This window comes from Schistocerca gregaria, chromosome 1 (assembly GCF_023897955.1).
Source record: "Schistocerca gregaria isolate iqSchGreg1 chromosome 1, iqSchGreg1.2, whole genome shotgun sequence".
NCBI classification, from domain to species: Eukaryota; Metazoa; Arthropoda; class Insecta; order Orthoptera; family Acrididae; genus Schistocerca; species Schistocerca gregaria.
In genome coordinates this window covers 909,337,892-909,349,909 of record NC_064920.1, presented here as the reverse complement: position 1 = coordinate 909,349,909, position 12,018 = coordinate 909,337,892, and the positions used below count along the sequence as shown (strand labels likewise).

The following is a 12,018-nucleotide window of genomic DNA, read 5'->3' as shown; positions in this document are numbered from 1 at the left end:
TTATAATTAGAATTTTTATTAATTTAGTTTAATGTGTTCATTTGACAAGTAATCTGCCGCATGTGAAGCAAAGTAAATTAGATTTCTTTTGGCATTAGAAAATTCAATATGACTTGTCAAAGTAGTTGAGCTTTCACAAACTTGCATTTAGATATGCAGGCTTTTCATAATGTTTTATTGCATATCGAGTCAAATATTTTGCATGAGTTAGAGAGAATATCGATGACAGAAAACTGTTGGCAACAGCTGTAGGACATACTATGGAGCTTGGATTACTTTGTCAGTGCACTTTTTGTGTGTCTTGGAAGAAGATACAGAGCTACACTGATTTTTTAGTTCATAGGAATAGCAGGTTGGCTGTGATTATTCTCTGTGAATATTTTAGTACTCTTTTGTCTTTGTATGTAGACACTTTTCTTATATTTCCTTCTTTTGTACTGTCTTTTTCTAACATGACCATTTCTTTTCCACAAACACACACACATACACCAACTTTTCCATATTGTGCAGAGCTGTCTGTGCACCCATATGCACATTATGTTTCTTTAGGTGATGTTAACCAGTTGAGGAGATGTTTTCGTCAAGCAGCCTGATCTGAGTCTTTGTTCACGACATCATTTGTTAACTCCTCAACCTTCTTCTGGGGTTTCATTCTTAGTTCCCTTCAAGGTAAAATGATGACTAAAATACCAAGTTTGCTTCAAACTGCTTTGGTTTGAGCCTCTTTGGTATATCTGTTGAAATTGTTAGTTAGTTTAGGTTATGAGAAGATTTTGGCCCTATACGATGTCTCGTAATGCAACTACTAAGCTGTTTGTTTCCTTAGCAGTTTCGCAGATGCCCACAAGATCGCTTGTAATTTTGTTTCGCTGTTCACTTCATTTGTTGTGCTGTTATAAATTGCTTTCCTTGATCTCTTTTTCCACTGTTATTCTATTTTCTGAGCACTTTCTTGCAACCTTCCTGTGGTCGTTGTTCTGCTTTTAGCAATAACAGTATATATTTAATTATTTTAGTTTTGCAAGTATATACATTAGAAAGCTTGAGTGATTTATTATGGTTCTAAGTATTGTTTTCTTAAGTATACCAGAATGTTTGCCAAAGGACATCCTGTAAAAGTGTTTTGCTGTTACTGATCTCATTGAAAATTAAATGCAGAAAAAAAAAATCCTGCTCCATGTATGCTATTAATGACAAGCTAATCAGCGTCAAAAGCTGTTGAATTTTAGTGTGTTTTTTGGGAAGGTACTAATATTTCTGTAAACATGTTTGTTTTTAATAGGTCCAACCCAGGCACTCCCACACAGCCACGACGACCAGATTTTATTGGAGTTGGGGGAATGGGGACACCGTCATCCACATACTATGAATTTCAGCAACAGCCCTCACAAATCAGTGCTGTCCATACACATCACAGCGTACAGCCTCATCCAGCATCTAGAGTTGCGCCGCCAACGTCAAGTTATGGAAGTCCGCAGCGTCGATTCCTGTCAGAAAGTGAGCTTGTTCGGCAAGGTGGATCTGGTGGTGATCTCGCATATGCACGCTCAAATAACACAGCAGATAACATACGAGAATTAGCTGGCTCTCCACAAAGGGGAGTTTATACGTGGAAGGACACTTCTCCTGGTGCTTATGGGTCCAATGGAAATGGAATTGGAGCATCATCACATCATCATCAGCCGTTGCCTTCTCAGCATCAAAGGAGTGCTGGGTATGAGTATTATCGCTCAAACCCAACAAGTCCTACGCAGCAGCAGCAGCAACAGCAGCAGCAACAGCAACAGCAGCAGCAGCAAATGTATAGTCAGCGTCCTCCAGCTTCCTATTACCCCCCAGTGCGTGGTGGTGTCCCTGTGTACCCTCCTCCACAATCTCCACAGATTAAACGAAAGACAATGGTAACCCCTACCACCCCAACAGCGGCAGTTTCTTCTTGTGATGGACGACGACCCAGTCCGGGCTCAAGAAGACCCATGTCATTTGTGCGAGCGTTAGAGATGTCCGATTCAATAGAGCTGACTTCAGCTTCCCCAGGTACTCCTCGTTCCGAGCATAGGCTAGTAACTGTTAGTGGCCCAGTGAGTGGGACCTCATCTTCAGTTCTTCAAGACACTCATCGAAGTTCAACGCCAACTCCAGACCGTGCTAGTGTTTATGATATGAATTATGAAATTTCTGTATAGGGAAGGCTTGGCCCAGGTGGTATACAGGTGTGCGGTTATCTTAGAAATCGAACGTTACCACACAACAAACAAGCAACCTACAACTACTTACGAGGGGCCAGGACTTTCCCTTTGTCAAGAAGGGGTTATAGATTACCATATTGAAACATCATTTCATTTTGAGGTACTAGCTTGTATCCCTGACAACCAGTAATCTTGTGATGCCACTACCAAGTGAAAGAGGACAAATTTCTAATGAAATGAAGAAAATAAACATTAATTTTTTACAAATTAATGATGATTGCATTAACGTGTAGTTACTGTATTGTTAAAGACTTACAGACACATTTTGTTTTTGTTAAGTGCCATAAATTATAAATAGTTGATATCGTCACACAACATAACTGATTGTTGCTACTGCAATATTGCAAGTTATCCTGTTACTCCATAATTTATATAGATCTTTACACTATATTCCCCATGTCCCAAAATTTGTCATACTTATATAACTGAAATAGCCTTAAAACTATATTTCTATTATTATTATTATTATTATTTTCTTTTTTAATTTGTGATTTTGTATTATCTGTTAATATCAGTATATTGAATCTGCAAGTTCACAGAATATAAACTTGTGTGCTGAATTAAAAAAAAGAAATAACTATGTTTTGGAGATGTTTGTGTTGTACTTAATGTGTCTGAAGACCAAATCTTAATTAGCAATGGCTGATGAGCTCTCGAGTTACTGTGTCATAGCACGTCTGTGCATACTGTGTGTGCTCCTTCCTTCTTTTTTGTGTTACGAAGTACATGAGATGTGTGTTTTATAAAAGATTCCTTATGTAAATTTATTTATCCTTCATATATTTTTCTTTATATCTGTGTAATTGCCTTCATTGGAGTCTTTATATTCAGGAAATTAAAAGATAGAGAAATGAGCAGCTTCATACAATGCTTACAAACTTCATTATAATGCTTTTTTATTTTTATTATTATTATTTCTGTTTGTAAGTAACCCAACACTAATTTGTTCTGTCTATGCTCTGCATTAACTCAAGGTGCATTATCCTATGCATAAGAACAGCCTTAGCTTGAATTCAGCAGTACAAACAAATAAATCTTGTTACTAACAGTTAGAATCAAGGCAAAGTTGACTGAAAATTTTATGACAAATTTTCAAATAATCATAACCAAATTTGTCTCTCTGAGGTAGTTGGAGTTTGGTGAACTATCAAGAAATAAGGCAAAAAAAAAACTGAAAGCAGAAAATGCAGTGAAGGTACCTTCAGATACAGCTTAACAGAAATGTAGTTGAAACACTGATAAAATTGTGGACATTTGCCTCCTGATATTCTAATGAGAAGAAAATTACGTTTGCTTTTTGAGCAGATGTTATGGTGAACAGAATATAGGAAGTCTTAATAAGACAATATTACAAAAGATATTTTTACTGCCAGTTGTTTCAAATTTGTATGCCTTACATGCATGAACTGCATGTGTCTTGGGATGTCTCTTTTTCATGTAGTTAACAGCTATATCCATGTATTTTTAATTTTACTTACACTATACCAATTTCAAGCAAGAAGTTCCCAACAACTTTAGGGTTGCATTATTAAATCTACATGCGCCTTTTATTGGCTTTAAAAAGAAAAAGCAAGAGCAAGAGAGAGAGAGAGAGAGAGAGAGAGAGAGAGAGAGAGAGAGAGAGAGAGAGAGAGAGAAAGCATTCATAGGTGTCACATTCTATAGGGAAACAATCCTACTGCGAAGGAAATAGTTACCATTCAAATGTTACACCTAGCAAGAGTGAAAGGTGATGTACTGGTGCCTAATTGCCACCTGTCATATAACCCAGTGCCAGTCATTTAAATGCCTGATATCATAATCCTTTATTGGGGCATGTGCTATTTGTCTTTAGTTGTTTTGCCTTTGTTGGCAAAGTGTTCTTTGCCAATTTTGAAGGTATTGTTATTGCTTTTTTATTTTTTTATATAAATTTTTTGTACATTTGGCAATAGAAATGGAGTTTCACTGATGTTCGCACTTGGTTTACAGCATTTTTAGAACTGTTGTGTGCATAATAACCAACTAGTTCTCTTGGTATACCAGTATTTACACCCTAGTTTCAAGTAATTACTATGAGAAAGATAAGTTTGATGCTGCTGTCCAGTGCAACATAAACACAGTTGTGTTGTCGCTTTCTCATAATCACTTTTTAATTATGTTTTAAGTTGTGTTTTTATATATATATTTGCAGTACCAAAAATTGGGAAAATTCAGTAACAAAGTGAACCAATCAAGTGAAGGGTGTTAGTCAGGGGTAATGAGAGTAGTGTTGGGAAATTACCGATTGGCCAACTGAGCAACTGTATCTCATGAAACAGGTTCACATTTATCTAATACAGCAGCAGAGGAATGGTATACTTATCAGACTGACTGCACAGCAACTGATGAAAAAAGGGGGGTGTCAATCAAACATAAACATTTTTACTGGTAAAATGCCAGACAAATCCAGTTGTAAAGCACTGTCAACTTTTAGACATAAAGAAAATATTCAAGACATGTTATATTATTGCTTTGTGTTATCAGTACTGCAAGTTAGAAAACAAACATGTTAAAAAAAAACCTTGTAAATGTTGCCCTAAGTCTCTGTTTGTGAGTAGAGTGAAACCCCCAAATTAAATAAAATTGAAAAACTGAACTATTCTTGGATTCTTGGTTTGTGCTCTCAGAAGAAATGGAATGACAGGAGAGAAATAATGGGACATGCTTGAAAATCAATCTTATATTCATAGGCATAATCTGTATCAGTAGCAGTCTGAAAATGAGCAGAGCAGTAGTGCCATGATATTAACTAAAATAAATGACTTGTTGAGAGTGCTTAATATGTGAAAACCTGCGCACTAACAAGTGATACGAGATCAGTGTGATGGAGATAACTGAAAACTGTAGGTCGCAGATAAGAAACAAAAATAGAAAGAATGCTGAAAGTGTAAGCGTAATCTGCAGGAATAATATTCCAAAGATGGTAAAAACATTATCAAACTGGTAGGGAGAAAACAGGTGTGGCACATGGGATGAGAAACTACATCCAGTAAGTTAATAAAGTATGAAGTAAATAGATACTGATTATAACAGTTGATGTAGGGTCCATTAAATGTCTTCGTGTTGAGATGATTATATCTGCTGTGGGATATAAATGCATATAATAAAAACTTGAAAAATGGGAAGTCATCTTGCTTCTTTACCAGGTACAAATATCCTAAGGTATTATTATTCCAAGAATTTTTCTTAACCTTCTTATGAATTTGTAACACCATTATTTTGATTCTCTCTTTTATTTTTGATCCCAAAAAACATTGATTGGTGTGCGTTGTTAGGATTTTCTTCTTATCTCAATAGCTATTAATTTGTCTTTTTCATTTTACAATGACAATCTGAAAGTTACCAGCTATGGTATTGTTTCCTTTTGACTGTAGCCACTTTTATCTGCAATCTGAACTTTGACATCATCAGTTCAGCTTAAATTTTTTGTATTGTTGCCTTCATCTGTGTTCTGTATAAATACTGAACTGTTTCCTGTAGTAAGTCGACTTACTTTTATTGCGCCTATTGCTAAACATTGTGCAACAAGATCAAAATTTTTTTTATGTTATTTAATTTTCTCAAGATCTTAAATGTGTCAAACAGCAAAATAGTTGCATTGCAATCAGCCGTAGAAAAAACTTGCAGGTAAATGGTCTACCTTATGTGCACATACATAAATTGATCTCCTGTCACCACAAAAGTAAGGGTTTATGATCCACTTCTGCTTTTTATTTTGAAACAATTTTATGCCCTCTCATAATACTGCGGAGGCAAATTTTTACTGTGTGTTGTATTCCATATAGTGATTCCTATCAGGAGATAGCAATGGATTACTGATATAACTTGTAGAGATCATATGAACGATTGGAGAAGTAACAGTATTTTACATCACTTTATCGGTCTTGGTCATAAAAATTTAATTATATGGGAAAATATTTTGATACGTATTTGCTGTTAAGTAAACTACAAACAAGTGATTTAGTTTTGAATTACATACATCAAAGTTTGGTGATGCTAATTTGTTGATGGAAAGGTTTTTGTGTTCAAATGAAGAGGGTAAGAGTGTAGACTGGACACTGGTTTGAGATATTATTCTCCCACTGAATAACCCTCTGTTTTCACAGTCTGTTTAAGATCATCATCCTATGGTAAATGGTTCTAACTGTTGAGATTTAACTGAAAAATAAGGATTTTTCTAGCAAAACCATTTTCAGGTATTTGCTGATAGGTGTTGGGGGAGTGGCGATAGGTCATAAAACAAAACGTACAGTTTCAGACTTCCATGAATATGCAACCCAAGAATCACAAGGTTTTAGTTTTATACAGGCTTCAGTGAAGTAAAAAGACAATGTATATACCTGCTGTCGCGCTCTTCATATAGCAATATAAAATTGCTGCATTCTTATGAATTAATCCAAAAGGAAACTAAAGAATGAAAGTTCCAATCAGCAGCTTAGTGTGTACTGAAAAGAATTGTTTAACAGTTTAGAAGCATGTGCAACACATACAGTAGAACCCACCTGCAGGTAACTCACCGCATGTGTCAAACAGGAAATTGTGAGCGTTATTTGTGAGGTAAACTGGATCAACATATCTCTGAGAACACATTTGTGAATGAATCGTGAAATATCTTACAAACCCACTATCAGAAGATCTGAAGAAATAAAATAAGTCATATTTAGGTATTAACAGCCCATACATGTTTGTTTGTTAACAATAGCATTGGGTACCGTAAAGATCTTGCATCTGCGATGAATCATTATTCTTGTGTGTTCATTTTATGCACCAGAAATGAAGGTGTTATTTTTTAAATACTGCCTAATTTTATTTTACATAAGTTTAAGTCTCTTGCACATTATTTTATTGTCTTCTGGAAAATAGACAATTGTAAATGCCTTATGTATTTCAAAGAAAGAAAGAGAAAGAAAGAAAGAAAGAAAGAAAGAGACTTACATATGCACTGACTTTCAAATATTTTCCAGTCAATTTCTTATCATTGGGTATTATATCTTAAATGGTCAGAAAAAATCCAGGAGAAATCCCTTAGGTTGTGTACTTGCCAAAGATTCATGCTTCTATGACAAGAAAAGTATTTCTCCTGCATATTTTCATTTCTAAAAATTAAAAAAAAAAAAAAAAGTGTGAGAGTGAGTTGCAAGTGGTTGAGTGTAAGGGAAATGTGTGTACTGTTAACAGTAAAATAACTTTTCTTTGGCTGATTAGTGTTTATTTTGCTTATTGTATTAATGCTACCAGTGAACAGTATTGTCAGAGATGAGAGATCAACATAGCTCTTTGCTGACCGATACTGTTGGTACGTTTGGACATTGTACTGGCTTGTACAATCTTTGAACATGCTATAAAACGTGACAGCTGCTACACAACACTAGCCTTATACAGTAGAATTCATTTAGTCCAGTGGAACATATGGAAACCTAGAGAAGATGAACACACAAATAAAATAAAGTGCAGTGAATAACATTTAATTTGATGGTTATTACCTGAGCAATTGGTGCAGACAAAGTTTAACTATAGAATTTACATTAAGTGTGGTGCACATGTATTATGCTTTAACAATGAGAACAATCTACAATGATTTGGGCAGAACACCTTCATTACTTAATTGAAATCATTACTTTCTAAAGAACATTTATGCCATTTAATGAGCAAGTTCTGGGTTACAAGAACTTGTTGATGTAATTAGATTACAAAAATACTAGAGTTAAATGCATAATTGTGTGGTCAAAAATAAGAATCTTGATGTTACTGCAGTTTCTTCTTCTTCTTCTTCTTCTTCTTCTTCTTCTTGAAATGTAATAACAAAACTATATAGGCTATAATACCACATCACATTGTTTGAATCTGTCCCCAACAGTGTTGTAGATTTCAAGAAAGAGGGGGGTGGTGTTGTACCCCAGAGATATTTATGTTCCACTTTTATCAACATTTACCCTGAACTTGGGTCAAAGAAAAGAATATGTTGTTAGTGGTGGTAAAATGATGTGATAGCCCAGAGATGTATTGCTTTACAGTGTTTTAATCATATCGGAATAGGGGGGGGGGGGGGGGTCACTGTGGGTAGAGTTGACTTTTTGAAACCATGTGTACAGTGATGTGGGTTAGTGTCCCAGATATCACACACCCTGCAGGCATTCACCCTGGTAGATCCTCATAATCAAAGAGGTGGGCAGGATGGGGGGGGGGGGGAGTGGGGGGGAGAAAGTAATCTCATGTGATTCTGTAGCACCTTCAAAATAGGAGCTTTGAACAAGCTAATGACGTAGCATAATGGGTAAGGTACAGCCCTCATTTGCAGGTTGTCTTGGGTTCAAACCACCTCAGGTGATTTGAATTTTTTATATTTTAATCTTTATCACAATGATTTTGACTCATATTTTTATGCAAGTAATTGTTTTAATGTATTTTAATTTCAAATCCTTTGTCACATAATTTTACTTTGTGACTTGCTGTCATTTTTTCTTCCATTTGGAATCGTGCATGTGAATTTAATTATTTTCATATATCTATCATAATATTGAAACATATGGTAATGCTGATCTAGTGTCTAAAAATGGAATATAAAGTAATATATTTATACTGATTGAGCAGTGGTGTAAAAAAATCCATTACAAGACATATTTTTTTTTTTAGATGGTGATCATCATACAAACATTTAAAATACAAATTCTTGTTGCACTATGAACAAAATAAAGTGAAGATTTAAATGAAAGAAGGGATATAAGTAAAACAAAATCCAAGCAAAATGAAGAATAGAAATAATGAATGCAGTAACATGGCTGGAAATGTAATATAATATAATGAAAGAGAACACATTAAATTGAAGTTGATATCTAATAATAATTACAATCGTGTATACAAAATTCCAAATGAAAGGAAAAAAATGAGAACGAATCAAAAAGTTAATACAATGGTTCAAATGATGTGCATAAGGATTAAAAATTAAGAAATTAGATTTAAACTAATTAAATGAATAAAAATAATGGTCAAAATCATTGTATAATGAATAAAACAACAAAAAATTAAAAACACCTGAAGAGACTCAAATTCACAACCATCTACTTGTGAGGAATGCTATATTGCTTGTCTATGTATTGCTACTATTTTGAAAGCTGTAGAGCATCATATGAAATTACAGCCCCCCGCACCACACCACACCCCACCCCACCACACCCCACCCCACCCCACCCCACCCCACCCCACCCCACCCCACTCCACTCCACTCCACTCCACTCCACGTTACTTGCAAACAATGGCCCACCAAGGTGAATGGCGGCATGATGTGATACCTGGGATCCCAACGTGCACAACCATATAGATGACTTCAAAAAGTCCTACCCATGAGGGGGTCTCCTTGCAAATACTTTGAACTTGCATCTTGCTTTATTTTGGACCAGGAAAATTTTTAGTAGTAGTACACTCACATCTTGCATTAAGATAGTTACCAAAATGACACCAGGAGAAAGTATCCTTTGCACTTGTTCAAATTCCGTCACAAACCAAATATCACGTTTATTTATGCATGTAATAAATTTCCCACAGTTGTTTAGAATCAAGCATGAAAATTGTTCTGTTACCTGATTTGCAAAATCTGTGCCTGACAATATTTCTGGTTAGTATGAAAAAGACAAATACTTCAAACAATAAAGCTGCATTTGAAAAACTCCATTTCTGCTGCACTCAATGAATTTTATTTTCACATTTGTCCTTGAACTGTCAGAATGTGTAAGAAAAATAACTTTGTGTTCCAAAACCATTAGATTTGTTAGGGTGCTACAGTTGTAGAGAACTTTAAAAATTATAAATTGAAATTATTTTGTGCCCCATTGCTCAGACTTTATGAACTATTTGAAAGAGAACATCACCACGACATTTGAAATTGTTGCTGTTACACAAATGTACACGACAATGGAAAATATTATTTGTAATGTGTATACTATTTTCTCTTCTTTGGTGACACATATTGTAGAATTTATTGCAGGCATTATTTACATTGGAAGCAGTGCAATATATCTTAGTGCTAATCTTCCTTGGAAATACACTTTATGGTAACCAGTGCCTCCTATGTCCATAAAGTTTCAAAACCTTTGCCTTGGTGTAAATTTTCCATTGCCTTCATTTGAATATTGTATTAATTTTCCTACAAGACATGTGACAGGAAAGTTGCAACTTGCCATTCTAAAAACTTGTTTGCTTTTCTAGTCACATGAAAACTGTTAAGTAACAAGTGCATGTTAAATATATCATCATTCCCCTTTAATACTTATGACAGGATCACTATTAATTTAAGTGTGACTAGACAAATAGGAAAACTATTACATGTGAGTGTGCATTTTATGTGGGTGACACTAGTGACAGCTGATGCACACAATTTTCAATATGCGTTGAATAGGATTATGCATGGATTAAATATATGCTATGCATAGACTGTGCCAATGACACATGAATCATTAAAGGTAATTCTAGGTAATTTTTTATTATGTTTTCTGTCTTGTTAATTTCATGTAGCAATGACAGAACTATGTTTCTCACTTTAATGTAGTATTAAAAAGAATGTAACTGCTTCTGCTGCAGTGGGTTCCTTTGTCAGAGTTTAGCATCACAGCACCAAATCAACAAATGTGCAGCTTGTTCCCATGTTTTGTATATTATTCAATAAATCATTGTTTTGCGTGTTTCTATTGTTGTTTGCCCAAATAGGTGCACGAAGTCATCATGCAGCAGTTGTGATGTATTTCCGAGAGTAGAAGTTGTCATGCTTACTGTATATTATGTAGCTGCGTATGTAAAAGAAGTATGTTTGCATTTATTTTTATTTTCTCCTCTCATAACTTGCCAGAATTGTTTTGTTATTGTGTGCCCCTTTATGTAATGTAAATTATTAGTTGTTTATTCCAACAAAAACAGTGTTTTATACTGTTGTAATTTAAAAATAGAAACCTAACTTGCATTTTGTATTTAGCGAGGGTTTTTTTAAAAATTAATAATGAAGAAATCCCACAGACGGGTTAAATTTAGAGCAACAATATTCTCATATCTAACTGAAGCCAGTAAAATGATTTTCCACTTAATTTTTGTTGTTAAGTTTTTCCATTGTTTTGCTGTTTTATCACTAAACTGTAAAATAATGTACTGCAGAGAGGCTGCTTTGCATTCTGAATGTTTATAGGAGAACATGTTTTGGGGAGTACTGGTTGTGATATTGATAGAGGTTTCCCAGGAAGATAATTGTAATACCAAGTGTGTGTGTGTGTGTGTGTGTGTGTGTGTGTGTGTGTGTGTGTGTGTGTGTGTGTGTGTGATAGTGAGAGACAGTTTCCCAAGAGGCAGCAAGAACACGAGACTAAATAGACTTTTATATATATACAATAAACAGTATATAATATATATACATATATATTATTAAAATACAGTAATTTATATGAAGGTAATGTATGGAAGTACCTTTTAACTTTTGTGTTTGTTTCAATTTGTAAATGTAATATAAAATGTTTGACAATTTCCGTGTTTTGTTCTTTTTTTTCCTCCCGTGAAATCCTAATATATGTTTTACTCATTCATTCATGCACGCTCGTGTGTGTGTGTGTGTGTGTGTGTGTGTATAAGGGGAAAGGATTAGACATGTGGCAGTTTTCTAAGTTTTGAACATCACTAAGAAAATAGAGCACTTGCAATTTCCATTACAGTTGTTTTACGTTCTTCTGGTGGAGGGGGGACGGAGTGGAAAAATAGATGTTGTGTTACTCCT

General features: G+C 34.8%; 1 protein-coding gene across 2 annotated transcripts in view; it reads left to right on the top strand.

The window, feature by feature from the left end:
• LOC126274831 (palmitoyltransferase ZDHHC8) overlaps window positions 1-3,132 on the top strand; it is a 269,181-nt gene extending 266,049 nt beyond the window's left edge. For both annotated transcript variants that reach the window (XM_049977144.1, XM_049977145.1), the window contains exon 9: window positions 1,283-3,132. In XM_049977144.1, the coding sequence (XP_049833101.1) occupies window positions 1,283-2,186 (904 nt within the window). In that variant the 3' untranslated portion in view covers window positions 2,187-3,132. The remainder of the gene's footprint in view (window positions 1-1,282) is intronic.
• Window positions 3,133-12,018: the final 8,886 nt, after the last annotated feature.